The sequence below is a fragment of the Ochotona curzoniae genome, unplaced genomic scaffold, assembly GCF_017591425.1.
Source record: "Ochotona curzoniae isolate NIBS_2020 unplaced genomic scaffold, NIBS_Ocur_1.0 contig_1014, whole genome shotgun sequence".
In the NCBI taxonomy this organism is placed as follows: Eukaryota; Metazoa; Chordata; class Mammalia; order Lagomorpha; family Ochotonidae; genus Ochotona; species Ochotona curzoniae.
In genome coordinates this window covers 20,124,531-20,147,070 of record NW_024464920.1, presented here as the reverse complement: position 1 = coordinate 20,147,070, position 22,540 = coordinate 20,124,531, and the positions used below count along the sequence as shown (strand labels likewise).

General features: G+C 38.9%; 1 protein-coding gene across 1 annotated transcript in view; it reads left to right on the top strand.

Annotated features, from left to right (window-relative positions):
* ACSS3 (acyl-CoA synthetase short chain family member 3) overlaps nucleotides 1-22,540 on the top strand; it is a 154,235-nt gene that overhangs the window by 12,446 nt on the left and 119,249 nt on the right. The window contains exon 2 of the mRNA XM_040989908.1: nucleotides 20,917-21,061. Coding sequence (XP_040845842.1) covers nucleotides 20,917-21,061 — 145 coding nt within the window. The remainder of the gene's footprint in view (nucleotides 1-20,916; nucleotides 21,062-22,540) is intronic.

Here is a 22,540-nt window from a genome sequence, read left to right as displayed (position 1 = left end):
CTTTTTGCTCCTACCATGTTTATTGATTTTCAAGTTATAATAGAGGGCATTTTTGAGTTTTCATTCATCAAGACAAAGACACATAATGCAGGTAGGAAACAACTCACATGGTGGAGATAAAGTATCCGAACCAGAACATCTGTGTGGCACCTGTCAGATTCCCAGGATTTCAGAATTGAGCGTTAACTTGATGTAATGTTACCAGATTTCCATATCCACATGTCAAAAGTCATGGATTGAAAACAACAATCAGATAATATGCCCTAGGAGAAAATAATTTTATTATTTATGTTGTCGAGCTAAATTATATTAAAACCTTAATGTTATTTAGAGTCAAATCGTTAGATTTGAAAAGAAAAAACTTAGTCTTTGACAAACTGATTACTGTTTAAGAATAGTGTGGCTTGGCTGCTCAAGGTCATTTACATATATTAATTTTAAATATCTTTGTTTTTCCTGATTGTTTCAAGAGGCATTTAAAATGTGATCTGTAATTACTGACCTCTTCGTTCTAATTTGGTTGGAATTTATCACGATATTAATTTCTGAAAGTATTCCTTTTAAAATTTTTAATTGGCAAAAAGTCAATTTAATGGGAATGATTTTATTTTTCTGACCAAATACATAGTGACTTTGAAGGCTGAATTTGTAGGAAATGATAGCTCTGTGAGATTAAAACTTTCTTAAATTATTCCAGATGATTTCTCATTTAATGTATTTGTGTTTGTGTTGACACAGGCCTGTATGTGTGAGTGTGGAAATTTTAGAGGACACAGAACAAATTATTATGTTGAAACAAGCAATAATCTTCCTTTTCAAAAACATTTTCTTAAAGAAGAATTTAGGGAAGGGTAAGTGACTTGCAAATGTTCACTGGGTGCACAAAGGGTCAATCAGAATGAAAAACCAAACCTCTTAGACTTCAGAGTATCAAGTTCTCAGTGTATCACATTTCTTTTAGGGTTCATCCCATTTCATCATCATCATAGCAGTGTTAGAACTTCCAAACAAGTGCTTACAGGCACCCTTCCACGCACATGGAAGCACACTCTGTCAGCGTGTTAGAAAGTGATTGCCTTCTTTGGCATTAGAATTTACTGTCAGTTTGTTCATTCTTGTTCTTCACTACTGTGTCTCTTGCATTTACCAGCCACTTGTTAAATGCTTTTTGTAAGCCAGGCAGTATTCCAGGTGCTGGACTGGAGTATAATAGGGAATCAGCTTGGAAAATAATCTCATGAAGGGAATCATCAAGGAAAAAATAAGTATTTTTTGTCTATAGAACGTAATTTGTTTTCATGTTTAACAAAAGGAAGAATCTTAAGTGATTTAAACTACCTTGTCATTTTCTGATAATGTGGGCAGTAAAATCCCTTTATTTTATAGTCAACTCTACTGATCATTATCTGATCTTTGTGGTGTGGATAATTAGGGCACAGTGTAACTTTTTTGTGAATAGTGACTGTTTTCTAACTAATGACTATACGATAAACGAATTTTCTAATGCTGATTTTATCCTATGGTCCTGTGGAGATTTTTGTTTCTGACTAGACATGCTAGCAGGCAGAAAGGTGAGGAAAAAACAGCAAAGACGGGGAACAATGGGCTTGGTTAGCATTATCTAGATAAAAAGCACATGGATAATTAAGTGGGTTGCCCTGTCTTCAAGTTGCAGATGCTCATAATGTTAATTGGAAATATTTCACTAAGGTAATATGTAGATGGCAAATATTTTATCTATGAAGATAGTGTGTAGGCTGCGGGACGAACTTTCACAGAGGGAACAAAGATGTAGTTTCCAATAAGGTCCTCCGATAATTTTGAGGATAAGGCAAAGAGAAAAGACATAATATTTTATCTGCTTTAACATTTCAAGTGGTAATCAGTATTGCCTTACTAGGCCACAGGGTTCATCTGTGTGAATGTCCATGTCTGTGTATAAGGCTGTTTTGATGAGCAGTGAAGACAGGAAGTTATATAGGTATGATTTATTACATTAATTTTCCAAAAAAGGTTCCATAGTAATTTTCCCTTAAATATTTAAAGAATAAAAGTGTGATCTTAGATGACACTTATCCTGTGAGCTTTCTAAAACATTAATTTTTAGTTCATTTGTTTTTAATTTCTAATACCACTACAATTTATGGGGCAATGTACTTGATGTAACAAAAAAAATTGAAAGTACAGCAGATAGCAGTACTGTGTGCAAATTGTGGCTGTGACAGTTGTGAACAAGAAAGGGTTTCCTGTTTAAGCTGCAGTATCTTTTCTGACTATGGCTCACTGTTCTTTGGCAGGTGACTATAGTTCCTTTAAAGCATTTAGCATGACTGTCTCAACGTAACCTGCAACTTTCATGGCTGCTCCTCACTCTGTCTCCAGCTAAGAACTGTAATCATTTTCTGCTGTTGTGTAAAACCATTGCTAACATCAGGATTTTGTCATAGAAGCATTGTCCATTCTGAGTTGATGATGAAGAACATGCCTCTTTGCCTGCTCTAGATTCTCTGGATGTTTCTCAACTTTCTTTAAGATTAATTTCAGGCCCAATGGGATGGTGTATTAGATTAAACCTTCACACTATGGTGCCAACATCCCATATGGACACCAATTTATGCCCTGGGTGCAATACCAGCAATCCAGCTCCCTGCTTATGTCCTTTGAAAGTGGTGGAGGATGGCTCAGGTCCTTGGGACACTGGGAGAAGCTCCTGGCTTCCAGTTGATTTTTTTTGGAAAGACAGATATACAGAGAAGAAGATACTGAAGAGAAAGATCATTCATCTGCTGGTTCACTACCCACGTAGCTGCCACAGGAGGAATTGAGCCAATCTGAAGCCAGGAGCTTTTTCTGGATCTCCCATGCTGGTACAAAGTCCCAAGGTCCCAAGGCTTTGGGCCATTATCTACTGCTTTTCTAGGCCATGAGCAGGGAGCTGTAAGGGAACTGGAGCAGCTGGGATACAAACCAGCACCCCTATGAGATCCTGGCAGGTGCAAGGTGAGCATTTAGCTGCTAGGCCATCACACTGAGCCCTCAGCTCAGCCTTCTTGCAGCCATTTAGGGAATGAACAAGCAGATGGATGACTTTCTGTCTCTCCTTTTGTCTCTGTAAAATGTGCCTTTCAAATATGTTTTTTTTTTCTTTTTGAAAATTATTCTTTTTGGGCCTTTTGAAGCATCCTTAATCTTAAGTCTTGCTTTACAGGAAACTGTGCTTATTTGGTGAAGTTTTCATTCTTTGTTTTGTTTTTTTTAAAGATTTACCTTTATTTGAAACTCATGTACAGAGAGAAGGAAAGAGAGACCTCTTGTGTTTCCTGATTTACTCTCCAAATGGCTACAGTTCCAGAGCTGAGCTGATCAGGAGCCAGGAGTTTCTTCTGAGTCTCCCCTGTGGTTGCAGAGTTCCAAGGACTTGAGCCATCTTCTACTGCTTTCTCTGTCTGTAGATTGGGAGCTGGCTGGAAAGTAGAACATTGGGACATGAACCATACAAATGTTGGCTAGCCTGGACTAGCTTTTTATGGTACTGTGCAGGGTCAGACTTATCTTTTTTGAAAGATTTATTTGTGAGAGTTTTAGAAAGACACCCACCCACCTACCCATGCCTTCCATTGACTGGTTCACTCCCGGTAACTGCACCAGCCATTTCTGAGCCCAGCCAAACCCGGGAGTCAGAATCTTCCAGGTCTCTCACAGAAGTATAGGGATCCTTGACACATCCCATACTACTTTCCCCAGGTCATTAGCAGGGAAACTGAGGCAGAAGTGGAACTATGGACCGCAGGTTTACCTGCTGTACCATAATGCCAGCCCCTTATCCTGGCTTGTTTCTGAGTTTATTATTAGGGAAATCTGTTCCTAAAAATGTCATAAGTGTTAAAGAAGAGCTAAGGAATGGAGGTTTTGGTTTTTTTGTTTGTTTTTTTGTAAAAGAAAAGCAAAAAACAAAGCACTTTTGGCTGGTATTGGGGTGCTATGCATTAAGACAATGCTTGCAGTATCAGCCTTCCGTATCTGAGTACTGGTTTGAGGACTAACTGCTCTACTTGCAGGCTCTGCTGGAGGGTCTGTAAAGGCAACAGAAGATGGGCCAGGCATGTGTGAATCTGCTACTGGCAGAAAAACCCAGATGCACTTCCTGGCTGCTGTTTTTGGGCTGGAGTAGCCACCAAAGATTGGGGCTATTTGGAGAGTCAATTAGCTGATGAGAAGATACGTCTCTCTATATCTGTTACTCTGCATTTCAGATAAATAAGCCTTTAAAAATCTACTTTTTAGTTTGTTCTTCAGAGTTCTGTTTGATTTTCAGAAGCTTAAGTTTTGAAATGAACTGCTTGGATTTTAATTTTGGATGCTTTATTGAACTGTTGTTTCTTTTGCCTTCTTTTGCCACGAAACTAAATCTTTCCTTTTCAATTCTCTTTCTGCATTTTTCTCTAGAATACAAGTAAAAGTGTGTCCTTACTGCTTTTAATTTACTGTTAGGCATGACTCACAACCAGAGAATCTTTAAACTCATCCATTCATGCCTTTTCTCTTCATTGACAATGGATTCAGTTCAGATAACAGGTATTGATTTCGTGAAAGCCTTTGTTCGCTTTTTCCTTTTGACTGCATTTTGCAGCATTGCCAATTCACTCAGTTTAATCCAAGATGCTCTGGCTGGAGTACAGCTGTCTGTGGACTGTCCTTTGATGGCTAGATGGGTAATCTGTGGCCAGAGGTGGTGTAAGGTTTTCTGAGTATGTATGCTGATATAGAAAATGGTCAGTCCAGCTGAAAAATGTCTTTCTGTGTAAAACAATATAAAAATATTTTCTACCATGCAGAGAAGTGCCTTCCAAGTACTTTTACGAAAACAATATCCCTAGTGGTTAAATTACCATAAGGTTATTATTGTGCTGCAAGTATGCAATTACCCAATTTGGAGGGTTTCCTGGAACAGTCAGTTGATCCTGCCCCAGGCCAAGTATCTGCAATTTAGATGGGATGCCACTGTGTGAATACAGTGAGATGATGCCCTCTTCAGAATGCTTAAAGCTCTCTCTGTCTGTGTGCAATAGTAGTCTTTTGAGCTAGTCATTGTTTTTGTTGAGCATTGCCCATTTACCTCTTGAAGCTTCTCCTTATTTGTGTTAATGTGTCAGAAGAGTCCTATTGCAGCTCACTGGGCTTACACTTGCAGGCTTTTATTTAAAGCTAATAATTGAGCATCTGCTAAATGCCACTAATGGGCTAACGAGATCTCTGCCCAGAGAAAGGAGAGGCTAGGGGAAAAGATTAACACTCAAATTTAAAATGAAAATATCCTTCACAGGGTTTTCCTTGCAGGCAGGGAATACAGCATTCTGGGCTGTCCTGTCATAAGAGTTCTTTGCCTTCTCAGAACTCACAGCTGTAAAGTGGGCATAACATGATCTCCATCAAGGGAAGAGTGTGTGGATTGAAATACTTAGTGTATACTGCTTTCCAGACTTAGAACTTGGCCCAATTGCAGTGACTGATAAAATATTAATTCAGTTCCTATTTCAAAGCTGATTTCTTTAGTCTTGTCCGTTATCCCCTGGAGGGAGCATAAACCTGATATTCATAGATAATAAAAGCTAACAGGTAATAAAAGTTTGTTTCCCTTAGTACTTCTTTATTATTTTTAATTCTTTCTCCATGATTATTCTAGCTTCCCCATGTTTTCTTTCCTCATTCTTTCGTTTTCCATGTGATCTTGTAGGGCCCTGACTGACCCAGGATCAGTTATCTCTCAGGTGTCAGATGCACACTGCTCTCCAGGAGTGCTTCCTGAGCTTAATTTTGGAGCAGCTCCTGCCCCTGCTCCAGACCTTTGAATGGCCTGCTGTTCCTTAAGAGAGCATTCAAGGCTTTGAAAGGGAAGTCCAAACTTGTTCTTGCTGCATTAGCTCATGTAGGTCCTCATGCCAAATGCACATCTCTTGTTTCAGAAGCAACAATGCACTTGTTATTTTTAAAGCACAATCTGAACTTGGCATAATGGTGGTGTCTATGTCTTACTTGCTTGCAATACTTTTTAATCCCTCTCTTCTGAGGTACTTTCCTTTTTTCACTCTTTTATTCATGAAACAGTTGAAGGACTTGTACAGTTGAAAGGAACCCAGAACTACCCTCTCCCCATACCTGATTGCTCAGTCAGGTGTCTGTACTTAGTTCCTGCCTTCCCTCGTATCTCTCCAATCCCACAAGATGGGGCCAACCTCATCTCTGTATTCAAGTTGCTCCCAAAGACCAGGCATATGCTTCTGTTGTTTACTTGGGCAGATTACTTTTAAGTTTTTGCCTTATTTATTCTCTTCAGTATCTTACTCTGCGGAAAATGTATGTTCTTAAATTTTCCTCAGCTGTGTATAGCTACTTAAATTTTAATTACAATAAAATAAATTCGGTTCTTAACATGCTTTAGTCAAATGTGTGCATAGAACATATAAAAGGTGACTAATGTGACTGAGGAGCTAAATTTGACAATCTATTAAAATTTTAAAATTTAGCCGCCTGTGGCTGGTGGTTAATGTAGAAAAGAGTGGAGATGCAGAACGTTTTCATTGCTAGAGAAATTTTATTGGACAGGTTACTCTAGACAGAGGTTTGAGAAAATGTTAAAGAGCTACATAGCAACTATTTTTGTTTTTTTGAAAGATGTTTTTTATTGCAAACGCAGATTTACAGAGAAGGAGAGACAGAAAGATCTTCCATCAACCGGTTGACTCCAGAACTGCTCTTAATGACTGGAGCTGGGCCAATCTGAAGCCAGGGGCCTCTGGGTCTCCCACGTGGGTGCTGGGTCTCAAGGCTTTTGGGACATCCTCTACTGCTTTCCTAGGCCACTATTGGGGAGTTGGGTGGAAAGTAGAGCAGCCACAAACCGGCACCCAAAAGTGATCCTGGTGCTTACAAGGCAAGGATTTGGCCACTGAGCCATTGGCTTGGGCCCGTATTTTTGGTATTGAGGACCAATAGTTCTATTGCAACCAGTTCTTCTGCTTAAGAGCAAAAGTACCCAGCCACATAGGTCATATGTATAGACAACTAAGTACTGTTCTGATGATATTTTTAAAATGCTTCATTAATTTGAAAGAGGGAAGGAGTGGCAGAGAGTGAGACAATGAATGAATAAATGGATGTGAGAGTGCTCTTCAATCCACTGGTTCATTCCCCAAGTACCTCTAACAGTTGAATCTGCAGTAGGCTGAAATCAGGATCCAGGAACTCAATTTTTGTCTCCCATGTGGATAGCAAAGATCCAAGTGCCTGGAACATCTATGGCCTTCCAGGGTGGATTTTAACAGAAGCCCAGATCGGAAGTGGAGCTGGCACTCAAAGATGGGAACTCTGTTAGCGTTGCTGGCATCCCAAGAGGAACCTTAAGGCATACACTGAATACCAATCCCCCAAAACCTTGATTTCTTTGATATCTGTTTTCTACTTAACTCTGGTTTTTCTCTAGAATGTTCCCTTTACAGTCTGTAGCATTGCTAACATTCTTTCCACCTTCCCATTCTTGATCTTGCTACAGCTTCATTACTGCCAAAAAAAAAAAAAATCCCTCAAAGTGATAATTTTCCACCTGCATCCTGCTCAGTGTATTTTACCTAGTGTATACAACTATGCCTTTGTAACTCACATACACAAGTGGTCAATGAAATGTCTTTAAAAATTGTGGTCTTCGGAGGAGATGTAGAATTCTGTCATATTATTCCATCAACATAGAATAGTGGTTGATACCAGAGCCCAAGTACCCAGCATCTGGTCTTAGAATTTTGCTTGTGTCGTGTGACCCTAGGGTACACCATGGAGAGCTTTCCTGTTTTCTTATCTGTAAAATAATATTGGTACACTTCTCAGGAGTGAATCTCTGGTAAATGATCATAGTGTCGTCTTTGTAAAGAGTAAGTTTCATGTTGTTGGCTATCTGAAATCTTTTATAGATTGTAAAAGTGATCTGCACATGTAAATTTAGAGCGAAAGAATGACTTGTCTCAGATTGGAGTTCTAGCATTTTGTTCTTAAAATCTAAGCCTTCCTCCTACAATATTTCAGAAGGTTTGTGGAAAATGAAGTACATTTATTTTGCAACAAATTTTGAAATTCGTGCATAGTTTATTCATGCATACGGTTTTCATGATTTTAAGAAAAAAGATTTCAAAACTTTTTGGCACACTTTTAATTCTACATTCTATGAAATTCTTTGAAGTAACCACGCATATGATGGTTAACACCCACCAGCTCTTTAATACTTTTCCTGAATTAGAATTAAGCTGTAGCTCCATGCTTTGATCATACGTAATTTATATTTCAGTCAGTAAGTTTGCCACATTTTGCTTGTTATTGTCACTGCAAATGAATTCCCTGCCCTTCCGAATCCCAGCAGATTATCTTTGTATGTACTTAGTGAAACACTTTTGAAGAGAAAAATTATTTTGTATTACTGTTTGGTAAAGAGAGAGAGAGAGATCTTTTTGTGATTGGCCTCCTTTGGCTGGTTTCCTTCCCAAATGTCAGTGACAGCTGAGTCTGTGCCAGTTCAAAACCAGGGATCAGGAATTCCACTCATGTCACTCTGGGGGTTTCCTGCAGTGTATGTTAACAGGAAGCTTCCAGCAGAGATGGGACTTGTCCCCAGGCAACCAGATGTGAGCATCTTATGTGTTGGTCTAACCTTTTGTGCCAGAATGCCAAATCCCCCAATATCATTATTGATGGTTAGTGTCACAAGTTGTCTTCTCAAGGCTGGTTCTGAGAAAATGCATGGTTTCTTATGAAATCATATATCATTATTTTGAATGGAAATAATCAAATGGAACTTCAGTTTCTAATATGTTGATGTTGGGCTTATTTTTTTTGAAAAATATATGAAGCACGTTTTAAAAATACTGATGAATTTAAGACTCCAGCAGCAAGTTTCAAGAAGAAAACTTTTTGGTAGGGAGCTCCTTTCAGAAGATACATGATCAGCTTCTACTTTCAAGTTGTTTCATATTAAGTATTTTAAAAAACACAGACCTGAGCAACTGAGAGCACAGGGGGAATTATAGCATTGTGACTGTTCAATATGGTTGTGCTGGAGGAAGGTTTACTATTTCGTGAAAGTGCAGTATGAAAGTATTGGGGTTTCATAGTCTACACTGACAAAATTGTACTAATTTGCATTGTCGCACTGAGAAAGTGCAGTGGGATTGAGGGAAATGTTTTGCATTTTATTCAGTTGAGCTATCAAAGGCACAGACTGTTTTCAGTTTCCCCCTGTGAAAAATATTTTCTCATAGTGTTGTGGAGTTTTATTGCCTTTTAAAATCTTTGAACAAGAAGTAAATACTTCAATCACAAAAATGGGGGGTTTGGCCTGGTGATTGAGGCAGCAGTACAGTTAGGACGTCAGCCATATTCCCCAATTGGAGTCTGATTCCCAGCTGTGGCTCCTGATTGCGTCTTCCAGTCATTTATAGATTCTGGGGAGGCATCACATGATGGCTCCAGTGGTTGGATCCCTGCAGCCCATATGGGAGACCTGGGTTGGGTTCCAGGCTGCTGGCTCAGGTCTTGGGTGTTGTCTTTGCTGTTGCTGTGACACGTAGGGAGTGAAGCAGGTGGAGGGAGTGCTCTTTGTCCATCTAACCCCCTCTTTCTGTTTACCCCTTACCCCAACCCCAATCACCACACCCCTGCACCCGAGAAAAATCTTCATTAAAGTGCAAGTTGCCAATGGCTAGTGACTGGAAATTGATGAGAATGAAGAATTAGAGGATCGTTTGCTGCTAGTGTCTCCTCAGAGGGAGTTCAAGACAGTCATGGAGCATCTTGGGTTTGTCTGTCTTGAAAAATCCTTGAGTTACACACCCATATTCACTGATGCGGCCCCATGGGTGGCCCTGATTCATGTTACTCTGAGACTTCTTGGTCAACATGGCCAAAGGATGAGCTCAGTCAACACTAGGAAAGATAGTGGACGTTCAGGTAGGCTATGTTGAACAGAAACAAATCAAAATTTGAATAAGTATTTGAAAAGACTGAGGCCATGCTCTTATGGTGAGTGTAAGCTCAAGGGCTGGACAAGGAAAAGACAAGATAAAACTATCTTTAATAAGAAGTCTAGAAAGAATTAAGAGCTTCACTCTCCATAGATTCCCAGAAAAGTCCCAGGAAAGTCTGCTTCTGAGAGAGCTGAGGTTCTGGTGTGCGTCTGTCAGTAAGTGCCTGATACCTTTTTGAGGACATCTGACCTTAATGAAGTGTCTGTACTGACACCTACTGAAGAGTACTGCCATTTCATGTGCCCAGGAACATTATCCCTCTACCTGCCAAGTTACAGAATATGGTATTTGTGAAGCTTCTTTGCATTTGTCGAAATTGGTGACTTTGTATCAGTGCGAATGGACAAGGTGTAGGAATAAACTCCTGTCTTCCTCATCCCCATCTTGCTACTTTACAGTACTGCTGATATTTCTTTTGATCCACACATTTTGTTGTATGATTCAGGAGATTATCCCTGTGACATCCATTGCCACTTGGCGATAGAGGCTGGCAGTGAGGAACATCATGGCTGTTGCTGTGGCTGGGAGAAATACAAGAAACACTACCTTCTGGCTTTTGAAGGCTGCTTTGCTGACTGTCCTAGTTGCTTTTCTGTTATTAATAACACTGACACAGACATAGGGTAAATTAAAAAGAAATGGAATTTACTTTGGCTATAGGACTAAAGGTTCCAAGTTGAAGGGCTGCATATGGTAGTTACTCTCAGGGGCTGTGCAGGGTGTTACATGGCAGCAAAAAGGAAGCCCTGTGTGTCTCCTTGTTGGTTTTCACTTTTTAAGCCACCTCTATTCAGTCTTGAAGCCGTCTCCCCACCCTTCCCCTAAACCCCATGTAGATTTACCTAGTTACAGTCATTTCCAAAGGTCCTACTTCTGAATGTGACAGTTGGATTAAATTTACATCTTCTTAAAACCTTGCAGTGTGTGTGTGTGCGTGGGGTGGGGATGGTTAAACTTGAACATGAATTTCAGAGCAACAAAACCATTTGGAAACTGGCACTTGTGTTTCTCTTATAGCCATGTCTTGGGACATAGGTAAGGCACATGGCCATGCCTCGCTCATAGCTGTATGTTATTGAATGTTTAGTTGCTTGCAAGTGACTCTGGTGAAAAAAATATTAAATATTAAGAATATTTTTCGTTTATGGTTCAAATATTTCTTAGAATTGAGTTTAAATGTTTTCAGTGGAGTACATACATTTCCTGTTCAAGAAGAAAATTTAAAAATGTTTCTACTCCTTAATATTTTTAAGGTGTTTTTACTGATTCTGTGATAATTCAGTTTTATAAAAAATCAACTAAGCTAGATGATTTAAAATTTAAGTATTTAAACCAAATATTCTATACTTAATAACATGTTCTTATACAAAATCCAAAATACATAAAAATGCAAAAATTTAGGTAGCTCCTTTTCTGTTACTGCTACCTATTTTTTTTTTTCATTAAAAGTTTACCACTATTACCATTTCCTACATATTCATGTTCCATTCTGTGCTTGTACATGAAAGGTAAACACAGAGCAGCTTGCTTTGGCTAAATCAATGACTCATTTTGGACACTGATTTGTATAATGTCTTATTTTAAAGGTGTAATGGTACTTCCTAGCTTATTTGGTCACCAATAGCACAATTACAGGTTTCTCCTTATTCTCACTAACATGGTGTAAGGGAAATGCAATTGTGTTTTTACTTGAATGTATAGTTCATTGATTGCTATAAGTCTGGCCATCATTTTAGGGCTTTTTGCCCAATTTAGAATTGACATCCTGTAGAGATTTTTGCCTATTGTATTTTGGTATTGATTTATAGATATGCCTTAAATATTACTGAAGTGGCTGGTGCTATGCACAAGTGGCTAGTTCTTTGTCTTCAGACCTTGAGATCCTATATGGGCGCCAGTTTATGTCCTGGCTGCATCACTTCCCAACTGGTTCACTGCAGATGGGATAGAAAAGTGGTAGCCGCTCCAACCTAACTGGGGACCCGGAAGAAGCTCCTGAATTTGGATCAGCTCAGCAAGAGCTGTTGCAGCCATTTGGAGAGTGAACCAGTGGGATGGAAGATCTTTCTCTCTGTGAATCTGCCTTTCCAATAGAAATAGATAAATCCTTCAATTTATGTTGCTGAATTGCTCCCCCTATCCTCAGATACAGGTAGAAAAAGAATTGGAAAAAATTGCCTCATCTGCTTTTTCCCCATTCCTTGACCCACCCCTCAATCAGTGGTCCATATGGATATGCATCCATCTCAGCTATGTAAACATCATAAAAAATTAAATAATTTACTGAAGTGGAAAATACAGCTGTTCTTTTTATGTTCAAATATGTTCTTTCCATATTCTACTCTTTCATTGTCGTCAACCTGTGTATGTGTGTACACGTGAGTATATTCATCTGTAAAGATGCAGGTAACAGAATGGAATATATTTCAGCATGTGAGTTAAGAGCTTTATTTCTTGGTCAATGAGAGAAGATTTTAGTGACTAGAGTTTTTTTTTTTATGTAGTTACATGAGAAAGGAGATGATTTACGAGAGACTATGGCAAACTGGGTTTCCGGGCCTCATGGAAGTTAGATGGATATAGTCCTTTCATCCTGTGGGTGTTAAATCTACATGCAGAAAGTCCCCATGCAGAAAGTCCCCCGTCTCAGAAAGTTGCAATTTAGACCAGTAAAACTTGGCTTGGTGTCTTTGGGAATGTGTGTGTGTGGTGTGTAGGTAAGGGGTGTGTGAGTAGATGAGGGGTGTGTAGGCGAGGTGGTTTATACCCTTATTCATCTGAACTTCCACATCCCTTCTTTCTTCCTGCCTGCCTCTGATCTGGATTTGTTTCATAATTTTGAGAGCTTTTTGTGAACATTCTTTTTACCTGATTAGGGCTTATAATTTCCTTATGTGGTTTGTTCTATGTTTCAGTTGTATACATTTTTCTACTTTTTAATTTTTCTCTTCAAAATTGAGATATAAAATATGAATTTCTGTATCAATATATAGACCCACCATGTTTGTCATAGTTTCTAAATGTAGCGATTCTTTTGCTCTTGTCTATTTCATGTATACAAAAATTCGCTATTGTCCAAAATTGGCACCTCTGACTGTTATCCCATAATTGCAATCAATTTAATTTCATGTTATATATATTATTTCTACTTCTGGAACAGAATACTTGGTACATTCAGAATATTTCAGCTTTTCTTTGGAGGCAGTTTTTTATAGAGATGGATAAGGAAGAAGTCTTCATGGCAGAGAGCTGAGTTAACAGGGAGAACTATTCGTAAGAGTCTACTCAGAACATTGCTATAGTTAAATCCAGAAAGTCTGTAACTGAAGATTCTGGTGTATATTAGTTGCTTATACTTTCGGAAAATTGGAGTGTTGTAAATAAATTAAGATATTAAAGATTAGTCAAAAAATTAAGTTTGGAAAATTGCCAGTTGATAAAAGGAGACATACCTGTATTTTTTTTTTTTTACATCTCATTTGTAGTTTAATTCAAATTTATAATCTGTAGTATATATCAGATACTACATGTAGATTTCATACATATGCATACATTATTGGACCATTTAAATAATCAAAATAAAGATTACATCAGAGTAGGACAGTGTAAATTACAAATTGCAGAAAATAATAAGCTGAATGAGCATGTATAGAATTAAAAGTAACTAAGGAAACACAATTAAAATTACTGAATAAACAGAAGATAATTTGTAGTTATCAGATCATAACTTCAATACTCCTATGAAGAACTTTAAAAAATTAAAACATTCTACTTTATATTAGTAGCAAGTACCAAGCTTAAACTATTATTCATTTTTCAAACCAGAATATTAAAAATATATTTGGGGTTGTACAAGATAGTCATTCCAGTAACGCTGATGGGAATATAAATTTATTCAGTATTTCCAGAAAACAATTTGATTACATAATTGTAATGTGTCTGTTTATATACATGTTTGATTTCCTGGAATCAAACCTGCAAATGTGATAAAATAAATGTGGCTGACATTTCTCTAAGAAACATTCTACGATCATATAACATAATGACAGTGTTGTGAAAGGCAATTGGCAATAATGTGAGATTAGCTGTCTTACCTAACAGCTGTTGAATAAAAATTATGCCATCATTAAGCATGATCTTTGAGAATGTAAGGCCCTTGGAAAATGCTTATAATGCAAACCTACAAACAGAGACAAAATGTTTAATTATCTAAACATTAGTAATAGTTTCAAGTTGCGAGAACAAAGGAAAAAAAAATCCCAAAAGTGCATTTTCTGTAGTAGCATTATTTTATAATCTTAGGAAACAAACCATGTAAAACCTGTTCATTAGTATAGAAAGAAACTTGGAGAGACGGTATTTACAAGGTATTCAGTTGGCCTTTACTGAAATGGTTTAACTTGAAATAAGAATTTTCTCATAGTATAAAACTCAAATCTGTGAGCTGGAATGTCCCTGGCAAATCATTTGGTTCAGTAACCCACTGTAAAGCAGTCTCTTGGTTTAGCCAGTTTACATCTGTGTATCATTATCTGTAACTGCCTCTAGAACTGTACTACTTTGCTTATGTAAGTTCTCCTGATTACCTGCAAATCCTTCCTCTTTGGACTTTCTGCTGCCCGCTTTAAATGGTATCTTTAAATTAAAAAATATTAAGGATGTTCCTAATAGCACAGGCAACTTTATGATACTAATAATTACAAAGCTGAGCTGACTAGAAGTTGGAAGCAATTGGAAGAATGTCAAAACTTCTTAATGCGTATTGATAATGTGAATTTTGTTATGTAATGTTTATGGGCTTGGTTAGAGAGGCTGAATCGAACAAGTTATAAACCTTTTTTTAAGTCTGGAACAAATGGTATAGAAAAAATTAGTATTGTAAGGTCATTGAGTTAAGTGTTAAGAAGTGTGTTAGGCTTATTGCATTCTTTTCATATATATAATACATATAATGTGTATATGTGTATAATACACATATACATGTATATTATATATATATAATTTGCTAGAAAGATGAGACTTAGAAGAGGAGAGCTAGAGGAAGAGAGAGATGTTCCATCCATCCACCAGATCAGTGCCCAAATGGCCACAGTGGATGGAATTGGGCCAGGCTGAAGCCAGAAGCCTGGAGCTTCATCCATTGTCTCAGGTGCAGAGCCAGAGTATCCGGCCATCTCTGTTTTCTCAGGCACATCAACAGGGAGATGGAAGAGCAATATTCAGGCCTCAAATCTGCACTCATGGGATGCTGACATTGTTGTTGATGGTGGCTTGGCCCATTTTGCCACAGTGCCAGCCTCTGTCAGTCTTCTTGTATGTAACACAAAGTTAATAATAGTGTTGGCCTTGTAGGTTATATTTTGATGAATTGAATCAGCATACATCATATCAAATAAAAATCTAGTGTCAATTCGAATTTCTTGCATTAGGGGTAAAAATGGAGACTCATTCTGCTAAATGCAGTGAAAAAAAAAAGCAAAGATTTTATCAGGTGCACAAGGGAAAATTCAAAGGTAAAGACATGGTCTGCCAACTGGGGGTTTTGGGACATCAGGAGTGATACAGGCAGCAAGCCCGGTGGATCTCTTTGCCTTGTGTGTCTGAGTAGATGCTAGGTTCTTTGGCTATCTTGAAACATCAAGCAGTGCAGACTGAAAACTGAAACAGAAATGGCAAACAAAGAAAACCCACAAAATAACCACCTTCCGTTTGTGGCAGAGGAAAAAAGGAAGAGCTTAGCATGTCTGAGAACTCTGAATCCAGCCAAATGCTGCAGGAAAAAAAAAAGTCCTGTGGCCCCAATAACATTCTCATAATTAAAACCCATAAGACCAGTGGACTTCTCTTGCCAGGTTGTAGCAAAGCACCCTGAACATCGCCCCACATTTTGTTTTGCTTTTGGTAATATCAGGAAAGTTAATGTGACAGGTCAGAGTCAGAATTTCCATTCTGGTGAGGAAGGTGGAAGGTGGAGAGCAATGATGAAGCATCCCCCATCCCTCATCCCTTCTCGTCCAGGATGCTGTGGTAAAAGCTAGTGGAAGCCCAAGCTTCCTCCCCGACCATCCACAATGAGATGCTCTCTAACTGTAGAGATTAAATAAAGAAGACTAGTGATAAACTGAAACTTAGATCTATCCCTGTAATAATGAGTTGTTTTCCTGCCCACTAGCTCAGTGTAAAAGAGAAAAATAAGACCTTTAAGTGAGCTTCAGAGCCTGCATTGAGAAAACAATCAATAGATGCCAGCACTGAGATGAAATAGACTTTGGACCTGTCTGCCAAGAATTTTCAAGCATTCCCATAAAAATACTTCAGTAAGCAATTACAAACATACTTGAAAGACCCATTTTTTAAGTCCCAGAAAAAAAGTTCTCATTGAAAAAAATGAAGCATAAAGAAGAACAAACTGGAAAAATATAACAGAAAAAAAAAACTCCAGAGAACAGGCTTAGCATTATAATAGAGAGGAATGAATTAGTGTATGTGATAGTAGAAGAAAAAAAATTGTCAATGAGCAAATAAACGATTCTTTTGACTAGACAGTGTACATGTTTAAAGGATTAAGTTTCAGGCTTTGATTTATTCCTCACCGTATGCCCTGGGCCTTATTCTTTTGTTTCCATCATTTTTCTGATGTTAAAATGAGTTCTCTGGTTACTCTATCTAGCTAAAAATCCAATGGTTCTTGAACATTTGCTAGTATTTTCATTCATTGATTCATTTATCTATTACTTAATATGGCAAGTGCTGAAGTGAAATCCTGAGTCTACAAGGAGAACATGACCTAGACCTACTCAAGTAGCTTGCAGTGCAAGTAAGAACATAAGTAAGATGAACAATTGTTACTATAGTGTGACATGGTAAGACGTGAGTTCAGGACTGTGGTGCTGCTTGAGAGAAGGTGAGTGGTAGAGATGAGGGGTGGTCGGTATAAACTGAAATCAGAACAGCACATTTTGTAATTCAGTTATCCCCATAGTGTGTGAAGTTGGATGAGTGATGCGTACGTGAATGAGTTTTTGTTATCTAAATTGTTTTTATCCTGAATTCTAAGGATCTATATTGACCAATAGATATAATATTTACATTAAGATGTTTTTAGTAGTGAAGGGACTTGGCTTGAGAGGATGTAGTTTTTGTGTTTTCAGAAAGATTGGTTAGGATATGGTCTTTGAATATCAGGTGATCAGTGAGATTGCAGGGACAGTAAAGGCAGATGTGGTATGTGTAACTGATTGGATGTGGAAATGGGGAGCCAAAAATTTGCCTTTGGTTGTCTAATTCAAGCCACTGCTTGCAACATGATTCCTTGAAATACAAAAGGGGGAAGTGACTACAGTTTGGGACATATGAGTCTTTTCAAATAGAGGAGTTCATCAGACTCTTGGCTACAAGTATGTGGAGCTCAGAAAAGAGATCAGTGCTTCAGATAAAGTGGAGATTGAAATTGTTGGAGCATAGAGATCACTCAGGGAAAGCATGTAGCACAACAAAAACATGCATGTAGCATGAGGTGGTTTACAGCCATAGATGGAGACATAGATGTTACAAAAGAGATTGGTAATGATAAGGTGAATTCTCCCTGAATCTTGGTGATCAAGGGACCTTCTTTTGTGAATTATCATGAATGAATTTTAATGTTGAATTCAAAGGCTGCAAGAGTACAAGTTGTAGATAGATGAAAAAAGAGGATAATGATAAGATCAAGAAATATTCTGGAAAATACATAGTCCATGTATCCTGAATAGGTTTTTTTCAGAATAAAAGCTAGGAACTCAGAACTTTCGTAGGTTCCCCCGTGGATGCAGGATCCCAAGCACTTGGGCTGACTTCTTCATGTTTCACAGTTATATTAGCAGGAACCTGGCTGGAAAGTGGAGCAAGTGAGACTTAAGTGGAGCCAATATGTGATGCTGGAGTCCCAGGTAGTTTGTTAACCCTCTATACCACAATGTTGGCCCCATAATAAGTGTGTGTGTGTGTGTGTGTGTGTGTGTGTGTGTGTGTTCAGGAAAATCCTAAAGAACATCTTTCCTGAACACCCCTATTAGTTTGGAGCTTCTGCTGGTGAGCATGAAAACCAGAGCTGGGGGTGACAGTATCCACTGGCATTCATGTGGGTTGGGCTAAGCTGGGCTGGGCCAGTCTGCAGTATTCACCGGCAGGTGTAAGAGCCAGGGCAGGGTGCAGGCTGGGTTGGTTTGGCCCACAAAACATGCCAGTTCACATGAGAGCCAGGACTAGGGGCTGGGCATGCTGGGCTAGGCTGCAGGACTTCTCAGTATAAGCTGAAACTTCGGGCAGCCAGTTAAAACCAGGCTGTAGCACCTGCCATCACACGCAAGATCCAGGGCTAGGGTCAGGCCTGATAGGGGACTTCAGGGACTTCCCTGCTAGGCCATTGCTCCCACTGGTGAGCATGGGAGCCGAGACTGGTGACACACTAAGCTGAGCAAGTCTACAACACCAGTCAGTCTGCAAAAGAGTTGAGTTTATGAAAGGGCAGGGCTAGGCTAAGCCACTGCATTCACTGGCACATGCAAGAACAAGTTTAAGCATTGGTTAGCTCAGCTTTGCAACAGCATCTGCTGGAAAATTTCAGGACTGGGTTCAAATCCTATTAGGCTGGACCACAGTACTCCCTGGCAAGTGCCAGATCCAGGGCTGGGAGTGGGCCTAGTGGAGGAGCTGTGGGCACTAGTGGATCTCCCCAGCTAGGCTGAAGTTCCTGCTGATGTATCTAAGGGCTGAATTTCTGGGTGACTGGATTGGTCTAGGCTATTGCACCTGTTGGTTTGTGTGGGTGCTGGTGCTAAAGGCAGAGCTGACCAGGCAGCTGCATTCACTGGTGTGTACATGGGCTGATGCTGGTGGTAGACTGAACTCGACCCTACAGTAGCCAGTGCATACACGAGTCTGGTCTGGAGTCACCCTAGATGAAATTTCTTTAGGGGACTTCCTAATTGGAATGTTAGACTCAAATTCTGGCTGCAGGGAAAATCACAGAATATGTGGTCCAACCTTGGACTGCATGTATTGGGACTGGGCCTCCTCAGTTGTTGTGGACAGCATGCCCACAGGCAACATGCTGGCCAGCTCATCTAGGCCAGCAGAAGATGAGTGCCTTGTAACAGATTTGATAACTCTCCAGACCAAGCTTTGGCAGCACGTGTCTGAGTGATGTCCCAGCCCCCTTCCTCTACATCTCTGCAACTCAACTCTCCCCATGCTCATCAGTGGGTCACCTGGACATACATCCTTCTCAAATATATAAACAACATTGAAAACAAATGTTAAGCAAACTATCTTCTTGTAGTCTATTATTTGTGGTGATAGTAGTACAGCTTCATGATATATCACAAAAAGTATACACAAAATAAAGCAGTTATCATTTACTTTCATGTGTCTGAAGATTCTGCTGGGGTTAACTGGTCTGGTTGAACATGAGTGGAAGTATAGAGTGTATCTGGCCAGTGTAGTAGTCTTGTTTCTTTTGATCTGCTTATAACTATAGATACTCATCCTGGGTTTCATGCTGAGATGGCAAATTATGTCTGGGAAGCTTTTCTCCTGGAGAAGGGCGGAAGGTAGAGAGGCAGAAAGAGCAAGCCCAGTTATACACATGATTCCTAAGCCTCTGTTTGCATTATATCTGTTGACACAGTGTTAGTCCATTCAGTATGAGTGTGTGAATGAGTCTCAAATCAAGAAATTCTTCACTTGTGGAACACAGGGAAAGGGAAGGAAGTGAACTTTTTTTTTGAAGATACACCAAATCCATTGCATTTGCAAGTTCATAATCATTGCATTAATTACATTTTGTACTATGCTGTAGGTAGTTGGATTCGGTGTTAGCAGTGGATAGGGTCATTCAGTCTTGAATCTTTCCTCCTGCTGGCTTCTGTATCAATTATTTCTTAATGCATTGCCTTTATCTTTTGGTCCTTTGAATTTGCTACTTCATTTCACACAAGTCTGGGTGATGACCTGCAAGTGACACTAAAATATTGGAAATATTGGAAAGCTGTTTAACAGGACATTCTTGATTTCAGTATTTTTTTCTTACTAATTTGCATTGTTTTCATTTGGGTACTCTGAGGTTGGGAGAAATGGACCTTTTCAAGTTGCTTATTTTATTTAAATCCCCTCTATGAAAAGTGGCCAATGCAAAATGCCTTATAAGAAAAATATAGCTATATTTTCTTTCAGTATCTGTATGTGTCTACATGATGCCTGTATTTTCAAAGGCAATTCATCAAGCAAGGAATAAATACTGAGTTGCAAAGATTTTAAAAAACTAACATTTTTATGTGCGTGGCCATTCTTTATTCAAATTGTAAAGCAATACAGGCAAAAAGGGACTTATGCAGTTAAAAGTTGCACATTTAATTGAAACAAAGATATGTACAGCTCTCTTAAGGAAGAACTGAATTTTCTGTTAAGTTTGTTTGCAGCCTGTACCAACATTTCATTCATGTATCTACCATTTAGCCTTTCCCCATCTCAAATGCCTCTCTTTTACACTTGCATATGATTCATTTCATCCATGTAAAGTAGGTTATTTTGCTCTTTTCTCTAGTTTCATCTCAAGGAATAAATTCTGTGAAATTGCCTGTTTAAAGTGTGAGGTGTATTTTTTTCTAGTGGATATCAAAATACTTACATATGCATTTATTTAAAAAATGTGTACCTTGTATCTTAAATGTTTATTTTGTAGCCATTGTTACCTGTCATAGCATTCACTGGGAATGCTGTTTTAAGGACAGTTCTGTCAAACTGGAAGTATAGTAACTTGGTTAAGCAACTCTACTTTAGAAACTATTATTTTTGACTTTCCAATATTTTCTAGGTTTGTGGAAGGAATGCTTAACATTTGCTACAATGCCATTGACCGTCACATTGAAAATGGTGAAGGGGACAAGATTGCGATCATCTATGACAGTCCTGTTACAAACACGAAAGCAGCTATTACCTATAAGGAAGTCCTGGAGCAGGTAATATCAGAAGTTTTCTATCATGGGAGTCATATGGAAATTACTTGAATAGAAAGTATTTTCATTATATAGATTTTGATTCTCTAAATGCCTTGTTATGCTACTATGCTTTTATTGTATATGGGAAATAAATATGATGGATAAGCATTTTAGGCTGGTTTTTGCATTTTACAGTACTGAAAGATGCTCTTGTTACAGAAAAATGTAACTAAGTCTCATGAGCATGACTAAATTCTGTGGTTTCCATGCACATGTTCATCACCTCCATCCAGCTGCTCCTGACTCTCATCCTTTTGAAGCAGTCTTCTAAGTGCCTTTCTTGTTACTTGTCTTGGTTCATGCACATTATCACCTAAAAGAACTACAGAGGTTCCTTCCTAAAGAACCTCTTTAAGGAACCTTCCTCTGTGCCTACATATAAACCTTCCTATTAAAAACTGCTAGTATTCAAAAGCATAATATTCAGACTTTGGTGATATATGTCACTTCAGAAACCGATCACAGCATCCCTCTTCAGTGTTAAACATTCTTGGTAATGCACATGACTATTTTTCACCCCGGGCAGGCTGTCCGTTCCTCAGACTTTACTGATCCTCTGTGTAGGATTATTCATTTGGCTTATTTGCTCTTTTCAAGTTATTTCCCTTACATGGAGCTTATAGATGGATCGTGAAATTGACATGCAAATTATGAGTTGAATCTTTTATTTTCTTATTTTATTTTGATAATCTTTACATAGTTGATTAGGGCACAAAGGGTCAAGGGTTGCAGGAAGTGGGTAAGACCATAGTTTCCGCATTGTTTTGGTATGTGTATCTAGGGTAAAGAGGGAGATAAAGGGAGGAGTCGTACCCAACCTCCAACCCCATCCCAGGATCCCCAACATGGGGCCTGCTATGAGGGCACTGCTCAAGTGGTTTTGATAGTTCAACAGTTCTGAATTGCTGCCAATGTCGCCATTCAAAGCATGGTGAATTCTCTCCAGAATCCATTGCCTGACATAGCCCACCTTAGAGTCTCTGTTTGCCTAGATCTTCACTACCAACACATGGCTGGTGCAAATGATCTGTTTGTTCTATCCTCCATCCTCTGTTGAGGTACCGGGTGTCCTCTGCATGTTCCGATGGACCACCATTTCCTCCATGTGCACTTGGATATGCTGTCTACTGTTCTATCTGGGGGAATCTTTTCGTTTAACGCTGGGATATAAATAAAGGTTTTTATTTTTTTTTTCACCCTAAACAGCCAGTTTATTTGAAAGGTAGAATTATACAGAAGGAGGAATAGGCAATGAGAGAAAAGGGAGGGAGAGAGAGAGAGGGAGGGAAAGAGGGAGAGAGAGAGGGAGTGAGGGAAAGAGGGAGGGAGGGAGGGAAGGAAGGAGGGAGGGAGGGAGTGAGAATTAATGAATGAATATTAGATTCACTGATTCATTCCCCCAAATGATTGCAGTGGAGGAGATGGACCAGCTGGAAGCCA